This window comes from Cupressus sempervirens, chromosome 10, assembly GCF_028749045.1.
Source record: "Cupressus sempervirens isolate cs-2001-9-10 chromosome 10, ASM2874904v1, whole genome shotgun sequence".
In the NCBI taxonomy this organism is placed as follows: Eukaryota; Viridiplantae; Streptophyta; class Pinopsida; order Cupressales; family Cupressaceae; genus Cupressus; species Cupressus sempervirens.
In genome coordinates, this window is record NC_143127.1 from 208,152,838 (window position 1) to 208,174,615 (window position 21,778).

Consider the following 21,778-nt stretch of genomic DNA (forward strand, 5'->3'; position numbering starts at 1 on the left):
TTGCTTTGATCTTTTTCGAGAATGTTCTTGAAGGAAAAGAAGGAGATTAACATTCACAAGGAGTTTGACATTTCATTAGAAGACGACCTTGAAAGAGTAAAGAGCAAATAGAGGATATGGTTCAGTCAACCTTCGATGATCTCGATCATATTGATTTAGAGGGAGTAGACCATGTTGAGATGAATTCTTCAATGATCAATAAATTGTAGCAGTCAAGAGAACTGTGATTCATAAATATACTTCATGACCATTTGGGCCTAACCCCTATGTACATCATGAGAAAGTGACAGCATCCAAATGATTATCACTTCTATTCGTAGGAGTTATTGAAAGGTGACGATCTTTCAATAACTTAATCTATTGTGATAAACATCTTATGATGGCTGAAACAAATCAGGATAGATTACATCTTGCATAGTGGATTAAGTTCCTTAAACAGACCATGGCCATCTATTATGATGGATGTCTTGTGATGTCTAAGTAGATCACGATAGACAATATCCTGCATGGTGGACTAAGTTCCTTAAATAGACCATGGCCTTTTATTGTGATGGGCATCTTATGATGTCTAAGCAGATTACTATGGAAGATAACTTGCATGGTGGATTAAGTTCCTTAAACAAACCATGGTTGTTCATATGGTAAGCATTATGAGAACGTGCACATACCTTATGAACATTTTGAGTACATAGTGAATGTTATGCAAATTGATGTTCAAGAGGCCATTACATAGTGCATGGTGAATATCATGCGACTTGATGTTGAGGAGGCCATTGCTCACAGTACTTGGTAAATATCTTGTAACTCAACATTCAGGAAGCAATTACTCAAAGATTACTTGGTGAATGTCATGTTACTGGACATTCATGAGGCCATTACTCTTGATATCAAGAGATGATATCATTTGATCAATGATATCCTTAATCTTGCTAACTTGATATTACATTGAGATAATACGTGTGTTTATCCTCCCCAACTAATAGGGCGTGTTGATGTTTTATAGCTTTAGTTGGATAAAATATATATAATTATATGTGAGATAGAATTATATATGAGATAAAATATGAGATATAAGTTTATAAAGTGTGTGTGTGTTTTGTCTATATATATATATATATATATATATATATATATATATATATATATATATATATATATATATATATATATATATATATATATATATATATATATATATATTTATTTATTTATTTATTTATTGTTATTCATTATCTAATTAACAAATAGACAGTCTCTTCGTGACATAATCATTATAAATATAAGAGAGAAAGCTGCCTTTGGATAATATATACCGTAAAGGCAATATCATTACATTTGCAGGGATCTTACTTGAAAATTAACAATCCCACAATGAGATTTTTAATTTTTTGAAAACTTGTAGCTGAGATTAAACTTAATTCTTTCTTTTTAAATTGCAGTGCAAACATGCAGAATTGTGACTATAATGTGTGCGCTAAAAACTTAGCTCTCCAAAGTTTACTTAATCCAAAAATGTGTACTTCAAATTGATAAGTCTATTACTACATTGTAAAGAGTAAAACATATACCTCATTTGGCAAGCTTATAATTCAGAAATCATTTGAGAGCTAACATTTAAATGCATGTTTTAAACCTTCCAAGTGAAAGAAAAAAATCAGAATTTAATAAACAAAATTTCAGAGAAAATTTATTGATCAGTACAAAAACCGGTTCTACGGTTTGGGAAAATGATAGATGTCTTTTATTATTAATGAAAATCCAAGAAAAGAAGATTTTTTCAAGTGAGACATTCATAGCCAACATATAATATTATTATTGTATAAGCATTGACACAACACTATTGATCGGCTTTCCCAAAACTACACCACTAAGAAGAGTAGAGATGGACCATTCAACTGCATTTATAGTTTTCTTAATCTCATTTCAAGAAGAAAAGGGAAACTATTGTAGCTTTTTTTAATATTAAAATAGTTTATCAACTGAAAGGATCTATACAATCATATCAGAGGAATAGCCAGCATCAAGGCTGTATAATGTTAACAGTTACCAGTGTGTTTTTCAGGATATATACAAATTACATATATTAGCAAAATTAATAAAAAAACACCCTAGAAGACATTAGTTCCCATCCACCATTATTGGATGATCTGATTTCAGTATTGTCCAATCTTTTATCTTCTTGAGATCTATTCTCTGTATGGTCCCATTCATCTTGATGATTTCCATCAGTTCTGATATTTTCATTCCTGTGTCTCTCCTGCCCAACACTTGTATTGTCATGAGTTATATCGCCCTGTTGTATCATCTTGTCCCTGTCAACAGTGTCCATTCCATGATTTCCTTCCAGAAGGTGAAAGTCTTGGATGTCTTTCTTGAATAAAATCAGAACTCTATCCCTGAAAAGAGATAGAAACCTATCGCCAGTAACCTCAATAGTGGCTGAGACCTGTGACACAATATAGAGTTTGAGTTTAAGATTAAACTCAGTAAGGTTCCGCTTCTTATTTTGGAAAATCTCCTCGTTCCTCTGCTTCCAAATGGTCCATAGTATTTCAGATGTTAGTACAAACCAGAATCTATTCAGCTTAAGATCAAAGTCAAAAACAAAGCCAGCAAGTATTTTATGCCAAGGGACCAAGCTTATTGTTCCATCTAATGGGATGACCAAAGAAAAGGGCTCACAAATTTTGAACAAAAATACATTAAAACAAGAGATGTTCAAAGGTTTCTTGACAGTTGCACAAAGAACAATAGACAGTTTGTTGCCCATTAGGTGAAAGCCAACACCCGACAAGAAGTTTTTTAAGAGTTAAAATCAATCTAAAGCAAACAATCTTAGGCTAACTGGTGAATGCCAAAATGATTCAAAGATAAAAGGCCATTTAGCATTTGGCCAATTAAAGCCCCGGGCCTGATTAATCCTGTTGACAGTGTTTCCATCTTACTTCAGCATATTGTAAATTTGTTTGCTAGAATATTCACACAACTTACTGCCATCAGTCCATTTTAACTGATCAATCATTTGATTCAAGTTCAGTCTTACCAGGAAAGAAGAAACCCAAAGCTTTGTGAATAAGAGTAAAAGTTTTCTTCTAGGAAACAGAAATATTGTACCTATTCCTGAGTTCCTCCCAAGTGCCCATTCGCTTATCAATCACTAAATCTTGAATGAGGAAGACACCAGCATTATGCCATCTTTTTGTAGAGCAACACTGTGTAAATGCAAGAGGTTTCCCACTGAGATAAATGCCCCACCAGATAGGTTTCTCTAGCACATAATATGTCAGATTTTTACCAACAACATTTTTAAAGAAAATCAATGGTCTAACCTAACACCATGCCTTCTAGTTAGTAGAGAATATATTCGAGCCAAAGACTTTAATTTCAAAATCTCCAAACACAATATCCAGTAAGGGTATGTTTATCATTTGTTTACTTTTCTTGATTGCTGACAAAGCTAGACTGTTTCTAATCAACACTTTCCAGGGTCCATTGCCATCTAAAGCTTTGATGATCCATTTGGAGGCTAGGACTACCCCAGCATTTTAAGGTCCCTTAGACCTAAACCCCCACTCTCTTTTGGCAAACAACACCACTCCCATTTCACATGATGTCTCTTTCTATTCCCCATGCCATTAGACCATAAGAAGTCTCTTAGAATTTTTTCCAACTTGTTGGTTTGATAATTGGATAGAAGCCAAGCAGAAGCATAAAAGACATCATGGGAGAAAGGGCCTTCTGAACAACTTGAACTCTCCTGGCAATGGATAGAGGGTGTGTTTTTATATGCTTCTTTTCAAACCTTTTGTATATCTAGGTCCACATGTCTTTTATAGAGGTATTAATAGCAAAAGGGATCCCCAAATATCTTTCAATATTATCAAGGCCAGACCAATGCCACCCTCTGTCTTTTATCCACATAGAAGGGGATTCTGACTGTAACATACGAATTTTCCTAACAAATTTTTATTAGTATTTAACTAGCAACTAATCCCATTCACAAGACAATGATCTCAACTAACTACTATAACTAGAAAGAAGTAACTGCTAACTAATTTATTTGCATATTAACATCAACGAAATGTAAAGGAATTAAATAAATGATTAATTTGTTATTAAAATCAATCTAACATGCTCAACTGAATATAAAGTAACAACTACCTTTTTCAAAACATGCATATATTTCTACATTATCAAATTATGCTTTCATTAATCTAAAAGTAAATGTGCAAAGAACATACAGATATGATGAAGAATTCTCTTTGTCTTGTTGTTCAAGCCTCAGCATTGGTGAGAGGAGAAGCATTGACATAGGCTTAACCTCTCAATCACGAACCATACTTATCCCCACACATCCTAACTTAATAGAACAGCCCTCCCTACCTTGAGATCGGGCTTGGAATGTTCTTAAGTCCAACCATCTAAGTAATCAGGTGGTTTGAGTGTCCCATCAGTTATTCCCCAAAATAACTGAAGCATCTAGACAAACAAAAAAGATCACATGATCGGCACATCTGCCTATTTCTACCCTAGCCAAGGATTTCAAAGTTGGGTTCGTAAACCTGATCTCCACCACTCGACTTGACAACTATTTTCATCATTAGGACAAGCATGAGCTATTACACATATTTGTTACTTAGTTATCTAATCTCATTCTTGCTTTTTGCAAGTTATCTACACCTCCTCACCATTTAAGGCAACCATGCTGGTGATTCCTAGGTGCATGAGAGATTATATCCAATCTATTTTGATTTACGCCTCTTCATCATTTATGGCATCCTTGTTGATGAATTCCTTGGTGTTTGGACTTCATGATATTATTAACAATTCAGCATGTTAAAACAAAAAAATTGGAAATAAATTCAGGCAGAATCTTAAATTAATGGCTATCGTTATTATTCCATATCCATGGCTGTGAAAATCTTATGATAAATGATCAGCAGGTGACATGATTATCAGACCCTATGGATTCCAACTAGAAAGCTATGTATACACATACTCTATTCAGTTTGTATTTATTTTGGCAACAATATTTATATTTACATGGAAAGATGAATTCAGCAGGACACCGACTGGCTTACCATTATTAATAAAAGGAATTAATGGATCTTAACATGTTTTCAGCGGAGCTCAGCATATCTTACGTGATTACGCAGACCGCTCCTTGCTCTCGCGGACGGAGAAGATAAACTCCACACTTCCTTGCACTGATCCTGCAGATGGTATTTTCCGTGAAGGTGAAATGTAATCGGGGTGACAAGTTAATGAATGTCGGGTTTATTCTCAGAATTTCCTCCCTTGTTCAAATGTATAATAGATAAAAAGAAGAGCCACCGAAAGTAGAGAGGAATAGGTTATCCCAAATACGATCGATGAGACTATATAAAAAAAATGGTTGCTTGGCTCTTCGGCTACCTTCAGTTGGAAAGAAGGCCATTCGAATGCCTCTCAAATCGAATTTTCAAAAGAAGAAATAAAGAGGGAAAGAATAAGAAGTTGAAGAGTTTTTAATTTATTATTTCATTATTATTATGCATTCTTATAAACGTTCATGTGTATGTATTGATGAAGTGACATCATTAGATTATAAACTTATAATTTATTGGTGTCACCTTATTTTTATATACATGTGTTCGTATTCGAGGTTGTATGATAATGATTAAATAATAAATTCGAATAATAAATCTTCAAAGGTATGAATTTCATATTCTTAATTTAGATTATTTAAGTCTTAATTTGTTATTTTTTTCTAATAGCTCATGCGGTCCTATAATGCAACATGTCAAGTCTCAGTATCCTTATCAAGGTAGTCTTAGGTCAAACCTGTCGATTCTGATGACTAGACCAATCAACCATCCCCTTCTAATTATCCCATTTAGCAATGCTTCCCCTCTCTTCAATCTTCTTCCTGCAATCACCCAAATAAAACATTCTCGCCAAGACATTAATTAAAGATATATTAATCGTTAATTCAAAACAATTGTTGATCATCTAGTGATAGTTATAGATTTCATCAACGTCTATAATAACTAACTTGTTTCACATGATCATGAAAATAACTCATTATCAGTTGATACAACGTATATAATTAACCAACTCACTTCACATGATCAAGAAAGAAATAAATTGATATGACATCTATAATTAACTAACTTGTTTCACATGATCAGGAAAGAAATAAATTGATACAATGTCTATAATTAACTAACTTGTTTCACATGATCATGAAAGAAATAATTCGTCAAACCAATGGCTATGATCAATTTAAAACTTAGGGCAAAATTTGGGATGCAACACTGACCAACCCAAGATGGTGGATTTAGAAGGAGCAATTTTTGCATCAGAGGCAGAACAGAATATTTGAAGTTTATTAAGCACTTTATCAAAACTTTCATCACTTAATTCAACAAGTAGATCAGTATCATCTACAAGTTGTTTAGTCAATAACTCTTCTTTATTAGGGAGAAAGGTCCCTTTGGCTAGTGACCCTAGCTCTGAGCTTTTTAACACATAGGATAGAGCATCAACAACAATTACAAAGAGAGCAGGAGCCAATGGGCATCCTTGTTTAATGGATCTACCAAGAGGGATAGGCTTGGATAATTCTCCATTAAGTTCAATAACAATAGAGGAGTCTTTGAAAAGAATATTTACCCATTTGCAAAAATATTTAGGGAACCTGAAAGCCTTTAACATCTGAAGAACGAACTACAATTCTATTTTGTCATAGGCCTTTCAATGTCAAGCAAGATCATAGAGACATTTTGATTGTCCATCTTAGCCCAATGCATTGCCTCTCAGCTTGTGATGAGATTGTCAAGAATGTATCTGCCTTTGAATGAAGCCAGTTTGAGTTGTAGGGACAATATCATTTAGCATATTAGATATTCTCCTTGCCAATTTTTTTTGCAATGGTCTTATATGAGATATTCAATAGAGTTATATGTCTCTGATTCCGAACTTGAGTTGAGTCAGCATTTTTGGGTAGAAGCTTGATCAACCCCATGTTGACTTCCTCACCCAAAGAAACAGTTTCAAAGGCATAATCATAGAGTTCCTATAATCCACAGGAGATCCACTCTTTGTTAACTTAATAGAACTTTGTTGATAGTCCATCCAAACTAGGGGATTTACCATTAGCCAAAGATCCAATAGTATCATCAATGTCTTTTAAATCAATCTTCTTTTGCAAGGCTATGCTTTACCTATTCACTCTCTTGAGGATGAGATTAATGCATTGGGTCATAGCAATATGATTTTCCTTCTTATATGCTGGGGCAAATATTTTTTTATAGAATTAAACAAAAGTATTCAAATTTCATCATTGTTATTGATACCCATTCTCTCCCTGAATACCTTTAATCTCTTCTCTGTCGTGCTTAGCTTTAATAAGGTTAAAGAAGTACTTAGTCCCTCTGTCACCTTCTTTAACCCATCTTTCTTTGGCTCTGATCTCTGTCCTTGTATTTTATGATTTTGGATTTTTCTTAAATAGGTTTTGGCATGAATAAGCTTTTTCTCCAAGGTTTGATCATTTCCTCTTTCCTGATGTCTTTTTTCAATAGAATTTAGCTCTCTGATAAATAAAAAATCTTCATTGTTACTGTCAACAGCTTCTTTAGTTCCAATGATTTGGAACATTTTTTTCCACGTCTTCACCAACTGATTCCACTTGTCTCTTGGAGAAACACAATTATTGCAGAATTTGGAGAGATAAATGACGGTTTTTATAGCCTCCAAGGAATCCACATTATTCAACAAGTATTTAACTTAAACAAATTTTTACCACTTCCTCTCCTATTTCGAACAGATGATTCATTCAAGAAATACAAGCATATAATTAGATAGTTCCCAGAAGAGTGAGAGACAAAACATGGAGGGGTTCGCATAAATCTTGTCCAGTCTGCAGTAAGTTGTATTCTTGCTAGCTTGGTTGTTACACTAGGTAAACCATATATTATTGCAATCATTTCTCCTTCATGCAAGGCTGAAAGGGAAAGGGTCTAGTCCAAGACCAGATCCAATTATCTAACAACTTGCCGAGAGTACGCACGGAAACAAAACACAGAATTGCAGCAAAGAGACACTTTCTTTCATAGATTTACTGATTGATTACACAACTTATTACATATAACATGTCAAGCTATAAGGCCTTCCTAGTTATGGCAAATACAAAGATTGTTTCACGGCTTCAAGAGCTCTCCTACTTCATCTTCCATAATACCATCACTAGCACTCCTATTGAATTTGCTATCTTCCTCAGGCTAGGATCATGTTCCCAAACTAGAACTACTTGCTCAACTAAGTTAGGACAAGGTCCTTATAAAGCGAACTAGACCACAAGTCGGCCGGTCAGGCATTAAATTAAAGTATAGGTCCTGCCTTAGAGGAGTAAACCATAACCCAAACAATGGCAATCAATTGTTCATGTGCACTTGAGGATAGGTCCACACACGAGCAAGGAGTTAGCTCCAAACCGCGCAAGGCGCCACATCATCACAAGAAACTGCACTGAAAGAAAATACATGCCACGCTAGATGAAATCACAAGAAACAGTGACCAGAGAAGACAGAACAAAACTCGAAGCACAAGGCACATTAGCTTATGCACTCTTAAGGCAAGGATCCAAAATAGATCCTCAACATGGTGACAATCGCGCACAATTGGAAACCACGAGCAACAACAGCTACTCCGCGAACAACATACTAGTACAGAAAACAAAGCAATATTTTTGGTTGATGCAAGATTGCTCAGTGACCCAAGATGCTCCTACATCACCCCTCCTCTCTAAGGGATCACAAATATTTAGTTTCCTTTTCATTTTATTCTAGAAGAAGAATTCATTCCCTTTCCATTTATGTTTCTTCCCCCCAGATTTATCATGGCTATTTTCAATCATGTGAAAATCCCTGACAAGATTCCAATAAACCTAAGGAAGGTTATCAACTAGCCAGTCCCATAAGATTGCTCTCTCTATAACCATTGGAGGCATAGATATTACAAATCCCTACCATCAAATCATTGTGCTTGAAAATAACCCCAATGGTTCTTTGACAAGGTGACACACCATCCTTAATAATTTTTGTAGTCCATTGAGGCCCTATCTTAATAGCCACACCTCCTTTGCCTCTATTGTGTCCTAAGAACAGACAATTAGACTTCTCCCAAGGGAATTTGAGGGTGTTGAAAGCATGGTACCCAATCACCTTAATTTCTTGAAGGCAGATATTGTCTTTCCATATAGTTTGTTGCACCAATTCTTGACAATATATTTCCTATCCAACATTTTGAGCCCTCTAATAGTCCAACTATGAACATTCATCATCATAATTAATTTGAGGAAGGGTTCTGGTTATTACATAATCTGTTAAAACAATCTGGTAACTCTGTGTTTTTTACTTTATTGTGTTTCTCTGCATTTTTAACACTGGTACTTCTTTCATAGGTCTTCCTTTTCTTTTTGCTAACAACTTCAATGAAACCACCCCCCTTTCTTTCATTCTCTATATCTGCAGAGATATGATTTTTTCGAATCCTTGGTATTGTCCACTATTGAAGGTATGGTGTCACGCTTGGCCATGGAACGCTTATATGTATGCTTATGTCCATTTCTGTTGTTTTGACTTCTTTCTTTAATGTTAACCAGAGCTATCTGTTGTGCATTTTGTTTAGGGGCATTATCCTCATTTACTTTTTCTCTTCCTACACTCATATACAATGGTTGACAAGCAAATGGGTTTGGGTTTTCTTTAAGCATGACATTAGAAGCAAGTTTGACTTCAAAATCTTCCTCAAATAGGGGATTAGTGAGAGAAACAAAATTCTCCTTGTGTTTATATGAAGTTTTATTTTGAACATCATTGTTTTTATCAGCATTCTTTTTAATCTTAATGCCGAGTTGGCATTACTAGAGGCTTCTTTATTAGCATCTTTATTACTGTCGGGATAAACCAGATCTAAGTAAGGGTTTGCAGTATTAAACATTTTAGAGATATTCTTCAGAGAAGGGCAATCCTTTCAATTATGACCATTGGCTTTACAATGGAAACAAACTCCTAAGTCGCCTATTTTCACAATCTCCCACCTATAGGTTTCAGCTTCAATATCAATAGAGATTATAGTAGGAAACAATGCCTCAGAGTCAAGAGATAACAAAATATGAGCATTGAGATGGGGGAGAGTAACTTTAGGGTCTTCGACCTGAAGGACAGATTCCAATGGTTTTAACATATACAAAATGAGTGGCCAAAATTCAGGTCAAACACCCTTAAGTTCCACCCAAAAAGGAGAATAATGGGTAAGAAAATGATCTTCATTGTTCTTAGGAGGCCACATAAAAGCTTTGAAAAGGGTTTGACCCACATTTTAAAACCCTATGTTTTAAACCGTTTCTTGCATTTCATATGTTTTAAGAAAGATAACAAACAACCATTTCTAAATCGTTCGCCTAAAATTAACAACAATACCTAATTGCTTTCCCCATGTGTTGTTAAACCAATCATCAATAAATTTCCTGGCCGAAAGAAACTTTAAATCCATACATACAACAAAATCATAATATTTCTCAATCTAGATTGTTCAAATTTAATAGCCTTTACCATTTCAACATTCGATAAGAGGGTGAGGATCATACTTCCCGACGGAGCCTTACCTTCCTCTCCTCTCTCGTAATTTGTATTGTTTGCTGCCTTTTAGCATCCAAGATCTCGTTGATTTCCATCGGGGTTGGACTCTTGTTCTCCACTTCCTCCATTATCCATTTGTTTGGAAAAAATCCTTTCATCAATTTTGCAGAGTTAGGAAAGATAGAAAATTGTTCAGTCACCACAACTTTGTAAAAGGGTTTCTCAGATTCTGCCACCCTAGCCGCATGGTTTTCATCCACAATTGCATTATTTTCTTCGACTGTTCCCACCACTCCATCATTGTCATCCTCTATGACCATTCAATAGTGGAAGTGGCATGTTCTTTGTAACCAAACACTAATGGCACTTACCAGGGAATGATTAGGGTGAAAAGCAATCAAGCACAAAGATTGACAGCCAAAGATGAAAGAACAAAAGAAAAAAGAAAGAAACCAATCGAACACAATATCGCATGAAAACCCAAGGAAAAACAGATGTAAGGCCATATAGTCCAACTGGCAACACCTATCTGCAATTGGAGTACATGATGAGACATGCAGAGGCAATAGTGTACCCTACTTGCAAACCCTCTCTCCTCCAAACTATTGTAGCTTTTTATTAAATAAAGATGGTCAATAATTAGCATTAAATCCAAACATTTTGTATTGCCTGTAATGATTATGGTCTTGTACCCTTGAGGAAATATCCAATAGTCAAAGCTTGGACTTATAGAGTTGACATTAGTTCAATGTCTTTATATCCCAAGCTTCACCAGCTCAACCTACAAAATTTTCCTACCCTTGGACCAATGGGATCTTGTTAAACACAATTTATCTTATTATAATTACTGTTCTAGTATCCATACCTGTAATAGTTTCCATCCAAAGCTCATACAAATAGTAACAAACAATATAAACATTTGAAAGAAAACAAATTGACTACCCTAATGTATGGATGCAAATTATACAAACGGAAGAGTTGCAATCAAAGGAAAGCATACATAATCAAGTGGATGGACTATACTAGAAGAATCTTTGTCACTGTTTTGGTGCAACAGCACCTAGCACCTAGCACCTAGCACCTAGGCTAACTCCTAGTCCTAACTCTACACTTTGGGTTTTTGGCTTGTACTAACCTTAGCCAAGTCAGTTAGGTGTGTTTGGACCTTAGAAGGTCATAGTTGGGTTTGTTCCTAGGTGGATTTGACTAGGTTCAATCCACTCTAGGTGGTTTGGTTTTGCTTGCTTTATGTTGTTTGTGTTTAGTGGTTTAGGTGGCAAGATAAGGCAATGGATCATATACCCTAGGAATGTCAAGGAAGTGAGGATTTGAGGTTACTATGTCCTCCATAATGTTTTTACTTCATTTTGCATAGGGGAAAGGTCATAATTTATCATTTGGCTTAATATGGCCAAAGTTGTCAATTTAATGCAAAAGTTGTCAACTAGGTTCTGAATGGTCAAAAGTTGTGAATTGATGCTTTGGAGGCTAAATCATGCCCAAACATCATAAATGGGTCATATTGGACCTACTTGGAAGGTTCCAATTGATGAATGTCAAAGATGCAAAAAATTGTCAGCAACTTTGAAAAGTTGCATGACAACATTTTGAGCAAGATCTTGACATGTCGTAGATATGATGTTGATGGTTAGATTAACTGCCTAAAACCCCTTCGAGAACCTATAAAACCACCAAGTGAACCCATCCCAAGGGTTGGAAGTTGTAGCAAGTGAAGTTTCACAAGTGAATCGACGGAATATAGCATAGAAGTTGACAGTTTTTTGAATTCTTGATTGCATGTACAGATCAAGGGATTGAAGGATTCGTTTTTGTGTTTGATTCTTGTTGTTCATGTTACTACAGTACTTTTTGTTTTAGACGTTAAGTGGATTAGAGTTCATTTGTGCATAGTTAGAAAATCTTTTGTTATTAGATTGTTCACTGTTCTTGTTTTGGAAGTTTTTGGGAAAATGTCTCCCCCATGAATCCTCACTATGGAATCATCATGACTTTTGGGATATGGAAGTGGAGCCCTTGCATAGTGTACATAGCAAAGGAGAGGCCTGGAAAAGCATGACAACTATTTTTAAAGTGATGCCCTAGGCGAGCTTTTAGTGCATGGGTAGGTGATCACAATGCTAACAAGTTGATTTGGATGGATTGAATGTGTTGGGTAGTTCAATCTGAGTCTTGGAGGAGGAGGGATGTGTAAGGAAGCCACATGTGAGAGGAGAAGTTCTCATGACAAGGTTTGCTAGGGTATTCACTAAACCCTTGTTGATGCTGATAAGAAGGATTCAAAACCCTTGTTTTTAGGTACCTATATAGGAAGGAGGTGTACGGACAAGTTGGAGACCTGAGACCAACAAAATCTTCAAGCTCTTCCAAAAGGGTATTCAGATTGGTGGTTAGTTTACCAGCTTATTAAGGAGAATTAGGAGCTATCATCCAAAAACCTAGTTAGGAGGCCTAATTAGGCCAGTTTGGGCTAGTTTGAAGAAATCGGTAAGAAGACCTCTGGATTTCAAGACCAGGAGCATAGATGAGGCCTAGAATCCATAGAATGAATCACTCACTCCTTGTAGAAGGCAGAAAGGCCAAGATTGGAGGAAAAGTGAACTTGGTGAGCAAGTTGGAGTGACTCAAAAGTGGAAGCAAGTAGAAACCCATTGGTGTAACTGGATAGGGAGGTAGGGGATAAGTTAGCAATCCTCTGAGATTAGGGTGACAAAGACGAACCCTAGTAGGCTAGAAGAGAGCCTAGGTGACTCCTTAGAGAAGGAAAGGACTAGTAAGCCATCCAGCTTACTTCAAATTTACTTGACAATTAACAATTTGATGAAGTAGAAAAGATGGGGAAAAATAAGTAAGTCAACGAATATTTGAATTTTTTAAATTTTTATAAAAATAGAGAATGATTACCATTGCCACTATTGACAGTAATTAGAGAATGAACGTAAATACAGACATCTGCGTACCCAAGTTCAGAAAGTTTCAAGTGAGGCTCAGTGTAGTCAACAATGAACATGTTGCTTGTTCTCCTTTTGATTTTTTTCACATGACAGAAGAGACACGCCTTGGTTCCAATGAATCTTCCATACAAAAACCCTGCAATAAATGAATTGTGCGAATTGGCCAATTATATAGTGGAGATAAAAACAGCAGTTGATATAGAGGTAAGATCCAAAGCATTCAAAACTTGTAAAGAACAATCACAGAGTACAAAAAAGCAACAAAATTATGTGGTAATGTCAAAGAACAATGGAAGACCACATAAACCAAGTACGTAAGGAATATCTCAGTGGCTGAGGCACAGATAACTTTTCAACCTGTGTGTGCTTAGCCATGAGACAAAGATGCTTCTGCTTCCACTTGCAAACAACTGGTTGAAAAAACTTGTTTGCTTGATATACAGGCCACTAAGATTGCAGACCAGTGTTGGATATGATTACTGATTTATGATGTAATTTCAGTCTAAAATAGATGTGTTGTGTTTAGTACAAATTTTAATCAATTCTAAAATGGTTGCCACTCTTGCACTCCTATCTGTTATTATTGGCTGTAACACCTTACCTTCTTTCAGCAGATTTCAAATGCTAGAGTGCTCATCAATTTCAGCCACATGTACACAGGTTGCTTCTGCCAGCCTGCCACTGTAGATGCCTTTTGGCATAATTAAAAAATATTTGTGAGTTCACAGATCTTAAAGCTATCTCACCAAGGTAAGGGATGGGAAACAATAATAGAAATAGCCAACCATTAATGAGACAAAATTAGAATAATCACCTATAACATTACATTTATTGAATCTAAATGTGTATGAAATTTTATCTCAAATGGTTACCTAGACAGAGGCAAAATATTACAATCAATCTAAACAAAAGCACTGTACAATAACATAAGCCTTTGTCTATCATTTCCTATTAGTCAAGATCTTTTCAGTTTACTTACACTGTTCCTCATTTTGTTTTTACCCATTCTCCATTTTTCCAGCTTTTCATTTCATATATTGGTAGGTTACATGAAAACAATGCAATGAAACATCTATGTTATCGATGCAGAAGCATCCAGTAAGGAGTATGAATAATCCGGCACATCTATTTTGGTTTGCAATTCATTGGTGTAATGCCAAATTTCTTAATGTGTGCCACCATCCAATGAAGAATAGGCAAGAATAGATTGAAGTAGATCTCAAGTGAAATAAATTGACCCACTCTTCACCATTTGACACTAACTCATTTGAACTAATTGCACAGGTGGCATGAAATGCTTGAAAAAAGGTTCTTTTCTGTTCTGAAAAAAATACTGCATAGGAGTTTTAAAGAGTGGCAACTTAGTAGGGGAAGTAAACTGTGGGGAGAGGCAAGGTTAGGAAAAAGTTGAAATCAATCGCTGCATTGAAGGACAGGGAGCACAGGGATGACAAGAAGTGTTTGCAGAGTCTGGAGGTGCTAGTCTAGAAGGGATGGGAATGAGATGGAATTCGGGAGAGGATGCATAGAGGTTAAAAGAGGAAATTGACAAGGATGTCTGTAGGTGAATAGAGGCAGGCAGCATAGAACTGGGTAATGGCAGTGCAGTAGAAGAGGCAGGGGTGTGCATTGTTGGATATTTGCCCAGAATATAGATAAACAGCCAAAAAAAAGGAATAACCAAGATTGAAACAAGAGACACACAGAAATACCCTGGGAAAACCCTTCTAGAATGATGGGAAAAAAGTCAGCCACACAAAAATAGATCACTTTATTGATAATAAAATATTCAAGTGTGCAATGTCTTTGGCTGGATGCAATATATATAACATAAAGAGAGACTCTTCACATTACAACTGAATGTCTCTTAAATTTCAAAAACACAAGACATTGTTTTCAAATACAATTCTTTGTATTTCCATGCCTCAATGCATGTTGAATGACACGTATATTTAATATTAGAATTTATCATAAATGTCCTTTTCAGCTGAAGGTGACCACAACGGTATTAATGCCCAGAGATAAAGATCTCTATCACAGCTACAAATTCCAACATGCATAAGATTGCAGGTGTTAAGGACTGCTGGCTGTGAGAGGAGAAGAAGCTTGATCTTATCCATGAACTTGCAAAGAGCATAGTGTGATCGTGGTATTTTGGTTATGTTAAATGATAGGCTATTGAGACACCAGATTGTAGATTTTAAGTTTTGCAAATTTGATTATGTTTCTTTGTCACAGATATAATTTTGTTAATTTGAAAAACAGTCTTTGTTTATGTTTTGATTTTTGAGGGTTTAGATTGTGTAATGCATCAGTTATTATAAAACAGGCGTTTGACAGATATCTCAACAATATATATAAGCAGTGACTGCATTGCTCTCTATGCATATAATTTTACAAAGCCAACAGTATATTCTAGATTGTCGAATATGTTAAAGTAAAAAATAAATAAATAAAACAAGACTTTCTAGAAACTGAAAATAATACCTTGCCCATTCGTTATTACTGCAGATCTAAAGATGAGGTGGGAATCTATTTTTCATATTGCTTCATTTAGCATCACCAATAATCTTCACAAGAACATTCTCCTTGTTTAAAATGATGGAAACGGTTCACATCTCTCACAACAATTTCTCTTGCAACAATCTTGGAGATAAATTTTGTTGCAGTGTGGCAATCAGTACATACCCGAAGGTTCTTAACAACTCTAATAATTGTTCCAGGGGCTGTGTTTAACAAACCAAATGCGATTGCCAACTTTTCACTATGGTGGCAGAGAAATAATTCCTTTTCCTCTTCTTCCACATCATTAAGTAAATGTTTTGAGACTGAAAAATAACCAGCTGCCTTCATCTCCCATGCCAGTTTCTCCAACATCGTATAGATCTCCTGTGTTTGTGGATGTGATCTGTCTCCTACACAAAAAGCATGTACCATATTTTGGTCTTCAATCCAACTACATCCAGGGATCTTTTTAATTCCTCTATTTTTCATCAATCTCCTTACCATTTGAACCTCACTTCTCCTGCCCACATCTGCATAGATGTTTGAGAGAAGAACATAAGTTGTAGAATTTTTAGGATCCAAATCAAAAAGCAACATCGCTGTAAATACTCCCAGGCCTATATTCATATGTGTTCTACATGCACCAAGAAAGCACATCCACATAACCACCACAGGTTTTATGGGCATCTTGATGATAAAGTTTAACGTATCCTCAAGATAGCCTGCACGGGCAAGAAGATCAACCATGCACACATAGTGATCAATTGTAGGCATAATGTGATAAGGGTTAGTCATTTGGTTGAAGTATGTACAGCCCTCGTCCACTAAACCTGAATGACTGCATGCACATAGAACACAAGCAAAAGTTGTGGAATTCGGCTTTACTCCTGCCAAAGGCATTTTCTTGAAAGTTTCTAAAGCCTTTCCAATAAAACCATTTTGTGCATATCCTGCAATCATTGCAGTCCACGAAATGACATCTCTTTGAGGCATTCTTTCAAACAGTTCGCATGCATTATCTATGCTTCCACATTTTGCATACATGTCTACCAGAGCATTTGCAACAACAATATCTGACAAAATTCCTCTCTCCTTCATGATTTGATGAATTTCCATACCCTGTTGCAAAGCTCCCATTTTGGCACACGCAGGGAGAATGCTAGCAAAGGTTGTTAAGTCGGGGATTACACCCGACATTTGCATTTGCTTGAAAGTTTCTAAAGCCTTTTCAACATATCCATTTTGTGCATATCCTGCAATCATAGCATTCCATGAGACCACATTTCTCTGTGACATTTTGTCAAACAAAACACGTGCATTGCATATGCTCCCGCATTTTGCATACATGTCTACCAGGGCAGTTGCAACTACCACATCTTCCAAAATTCGTCTATCTTTTATGCCTTTATGGATGTCCATTCCCTGTTCCAAAGTCCCCATTTTGGCACAGGCAGGGAGGATACTAGCATAGGTTGTGCAATTTGGCTTTATACCTGCCGATTTCATTTGCTTGAAAGTTTCTAAGGCTTTTCCAAGAAATCCCTTTTGTGCATATCCTGTAATCATTGCATTCCATGATATCACATTTCGTTTAGGCATTCTGTCAAACAGCTCACGTGCCTTATCTACGCTTCCACATTTTGCATATCCTGCAATCATAGCGTTCCATGAAACCACATTTCTTTGAGTTATTTCGTCAAAGAGTTCACGTGCCTTTCCTATACTTCCACATTTTGCATACATATCTACCAGGGCAGTTGCAACTACAACATCTGATAAAACTTCTCTATCCTTAATGCTTTTATGGATGTCAATTCCCTGTTCCAAATATCCCATCTTGGCGCAGGCAGGGAGGATGCTAGCAAAGGTTGCGGAATTTGGCTTTACACCTGCCAATTGCATTTGCTTGAATGTTTCTAGAGCTTTTTCAACAAATCCGTTTTGTGCGTATCCTGAGATCATGGCATTCCACGAGACCTCATTTTTCCGAGGCATTCTATCAAACAGCTCACATGCTTTGTTAATGCTTCCACATTTAGCGTACATGTCTACCAATGTAGTTGCAACTAACACATCTGACGACATTCCTCTATTCTCTACGATTTTATGAATGTCAATGCCTTGTTCCAAAGCTCCCATTTTGGCACAGGCAGGGAGTACACTAGCAAAAGTAAATCGATCGGGTTGGAGACCTGTTTGTTGCATTTGGTGAAACAGTGTGACTGACTCATGAGGATACCCAAAACTTCTGTACGCTGCAATAATCGCATTCCATGAGACGATATCTCGTTCTTTCATGTAGTCAAATACTTTACGGGCGCCTAACAAACTTCCGCACTTGATATACATGTAAATAAGCTTAGTTAGAAAAGTCGTTCGTGTAACAAATGCAAATCGCCTGTGAGCAATGAAAGAGTGGAGTTTTTGTCCTTGTGAAAGCGAATTCTTTAGTATACAGGTCTGTAATAATTGAAAATACATAGAATTGTCTTCAGGGGGATTGTGAGTGATAAACAGAATGTGCAACGCCTCCTCCAACTGGCCATCTCTACATAATGCTCTGATATGGAGATGACTAGTAGATTTCAATGACATTTTATGTTTGTGATTTAAGTTCAAGGAATAAATAAGGGCAGTGTAATTCACTTGCATTCATTACTGCCCTTTTGAGATGGTTTCAAGAGAACTAAAACGAGATCAACAATAACGGTCGATAACGATTTCGGTGTTCTCAGAATTTCAGTCCTCTTAAAAACTAGGAGAAGAAACCAAAAAAATCTGTCCATTAGGTACTCGAAACAAATGGCGAGCGGAATGTGCTGCACCTTCCTCAATATAATAAAAGCAGATATTGGATCTACAAGAATGTGTTAATACATCAACATTCCCCCAATTTCATCGAATCTTATCCCATTGCTCTCCGAGTTGTACCAGATCAGTATATCTATATTACGAAATTAGAGTTGTCAAGAATTGAGAGAGTTGGAAGATCGTTTTATTTTATACACTATTGTAACATAAAATTTAGTTATGTTTCTTTTGAGAAGATATTCCTATATGATGATGGTTATATATTGGAGTTTTTAAGGGGTCTTTTAAACAGTTTTCTTTTTTGAATATTTGAAAGCCTGACTTTATTAATTATCTGAAAGTTGTGATTTTATAAATTTTATCATTTATTTTTCAAAAAAAGAAGTAACAAGAGGGTGTTGGCATGTGGTACAAAGTACATACAAATACAAGACTCAACAAATAGGTCAATGGTGGTATAAAGGACACACAAAGTCGATACGAGAGGTGTTAACAGAAAATAGAATTAAAAGAATAAGACAAAGAGGTCATTGCCCAAAGAGAGCGGGTCAAAACTCACACTCCAAAGGAAGATGGGTGAGAAACAACCAAAGCCTACACACAACAATAATGAGAATGAATTAAAAAAAAAATAGATGAATGACAAGTGGTAGAAAGAAATCTAAATTGGTGGGACAATTTCTTGCTCCCCACCTTTCGCATGTCCTTGTAGCCTTAAGAAATAGGAGCAATTATTTTTGAGGAAAAGATTTCAACCAATAGTATAACAATTATTTTTTTAGTTCATTAGATCTCTCACTCCTTAGAAATATATCCTAAAGCCCCTCTTGACCTCATTCTTAATACTATATTGTTGCTTTAGAAATTCATTGAAGAATTTACCTTTTTCAATTCATGAGATTTGTCAATTTCTAAGATTTGGTGAATGTTAATTGTTAAAAACACTAAATAAATGTGTTGAACAAAGAAAGAAGGTTCTTCTTTATGACATTTTGATTTCTTGAAAGTCTCAAAGTGTGTTATTTCAAAATCCCATGAACTAGTAATGGTCATAAAAAGAAACCATCTGTTAAGATCAATGATAGTACAAAAGACTTTGATAATATTTAAGAATGCTTGATAAATTATTTTCAACTTATATAAAAACAAACCTAGATCTTTTACGGGCACCTATATAGATCCACTTTCTTTGTGATATTGTTATCAAAATTCAATTATGTGGTTTTTTAGTCAAACTCATTGACCCATGTTTCATGAGTAATGGTTCACACAAACCCTTCTCTCATGAGAATGAATGGAACACTTAGCACTCATTGGATCTAGGTGATGCTCATAAAGGACCTCTGTGAGCATCACCTAGATCCATTGAGTACTAAATTCTCATGAGAGATGGGTTTGCGTGAACCACTATTCATGAAACATGGGTCAATGAGTTTGACTCAAGAACTACATAGTTGAATCTTGATAGCAATATCACAATTTGACTACTTGTAGAAAATATCTCCTACTTATCCACTTTCTTTGTCACTAGTCCTTAATGTATTGATTTATAGTATAATTTAAAGAGATCTTGAAATATGTATCCATTAATGCAAGAAAAATTTATTCCAGGCATGATCATCACAAGTATTATCTTTACTACTAAGATAATTACATGTAATTAAACAAAATAAGTTACACTTGAGAGGATTTTTCATTTGGAACATAAAGTTAGTGATTAGAACCACTCGTAACTAGTGTCTTATATCTCGTGCAAGAGAGTCATCGAATTGAAAGGTTATAGTAGTCATACATCTAGCCTATAATTTGAATAGACTTAGAAGCATTCATTTTGTAATGTAAATAGTCTATATCAAAAATTCTTTATAAAAAAATTACATGCAATGTGTGGGGTAATCAATTCTAATCATGGATAACTAAGTATGAATTATAGTTTATTGAGTGAACATGTAATTGAGGTTTAGAGCCTTCTATTAAAAATTCCATTCATAAGGCACATTTATTTCCAAGATTTGAGCTGGAATTAGAATTTGTGAATATTGGAATTCCTAAATTCTATGTTTGTTTAAAAATATGAAAATGGAATAGGAATACTAGAATTCTAACTTTAATGCAAAATAAGCATACAAATCTTCCACTAAAAAGTAAGAGTTGGAATTGAAATGAAGGGAAAACATTTTTTCAAGTCATTATTCGTAGAATCTAGGTTACCATTGTCTGTTTGGTTGAAAGAACTAGGGAATGTTGTATTCTATAATACAAGAACTCAGGGATTTCTCATATTTGGAAATTCAAAAAGTAGTTTTGGGATATGACTTGAACCTGTTTGGTTCACCTAGAAGATGAGTGGGAAGATAAATTTTCTGCATTTGGTTGCAAGAATTGGAATTGGAATTATTATTTTTTAATTTTTTTTTGTTTCATTAGTCATTTAAACTTCTTAACTGCTTCATATTTACACTAAACACAATCTTCTAATTTGAAGAAATAATGTTTGTGTTAGTTGATGGAGAACATGCAATGCTTCCACAATTGACCTTTGAACACTATTGTATTGAGGAGGTTATATTGAGCATAGACATGGACCATAAATATAAGGAGGAGCATAGAAAGTAGTGTGGTTATTTTCATCTACACCATATTTTCCAAGATTAGTGTAGAGATCATATGCTATCTCAAACCAAGAGAAAGCTCTCTTGAATTGGATTGTGAATGAACACTAAGATGAAATCCAATGCATTATTCTAAAAAAATTATAGACAGTAAATAACTAATAACCACAAATTATGAACAATTAAAAGGAGGAGCCATAACTTACAATCACGCCTCAAATAATGGCAACATGATATGTAAATAGCGATGACT

The 21,778-nt window shown here is 35.4% G+C and overlaps 1 protein-coding gene across 1 annotated transcript in view; it reads right to left on the reverse strand.

The window, feature by feature from the left end:
* Positions 1-1,921: 1,921 nt before the first annotated feature.
* The window catches only part of LOC149533362 (pentatricopeptide repeat-containing protein At3g12770-like), an 86,249-nt gene continuing 66,392 nt past the window's right edge, over positions 1,922-21,778 (reverse strand). Inside the window, exons 2-5 of the mRNA XM_089803879.1 lie at positions 16,085-18,198; positions 14,199-14,288; positions 13,604-13,733; positions 1,922-3,212 (exon numbers count right to left, since the gene is read on the reverse strand). Of these exons, the coding sequence (XP_089660005.1) occupies positions 16,157-18,198 (2,042 nt within the window). The 3' untranslated portion in view covers positions 1,922-3,212; positions 13,604-13,733; positions 14,199-14,288; positions 16,085-16,156. The remainder of the gene's footprint in view (positions 3,213-13,603; positions 13,734-14,198; positions 14,289-16,084; positions 18,199-21,778) is intronic.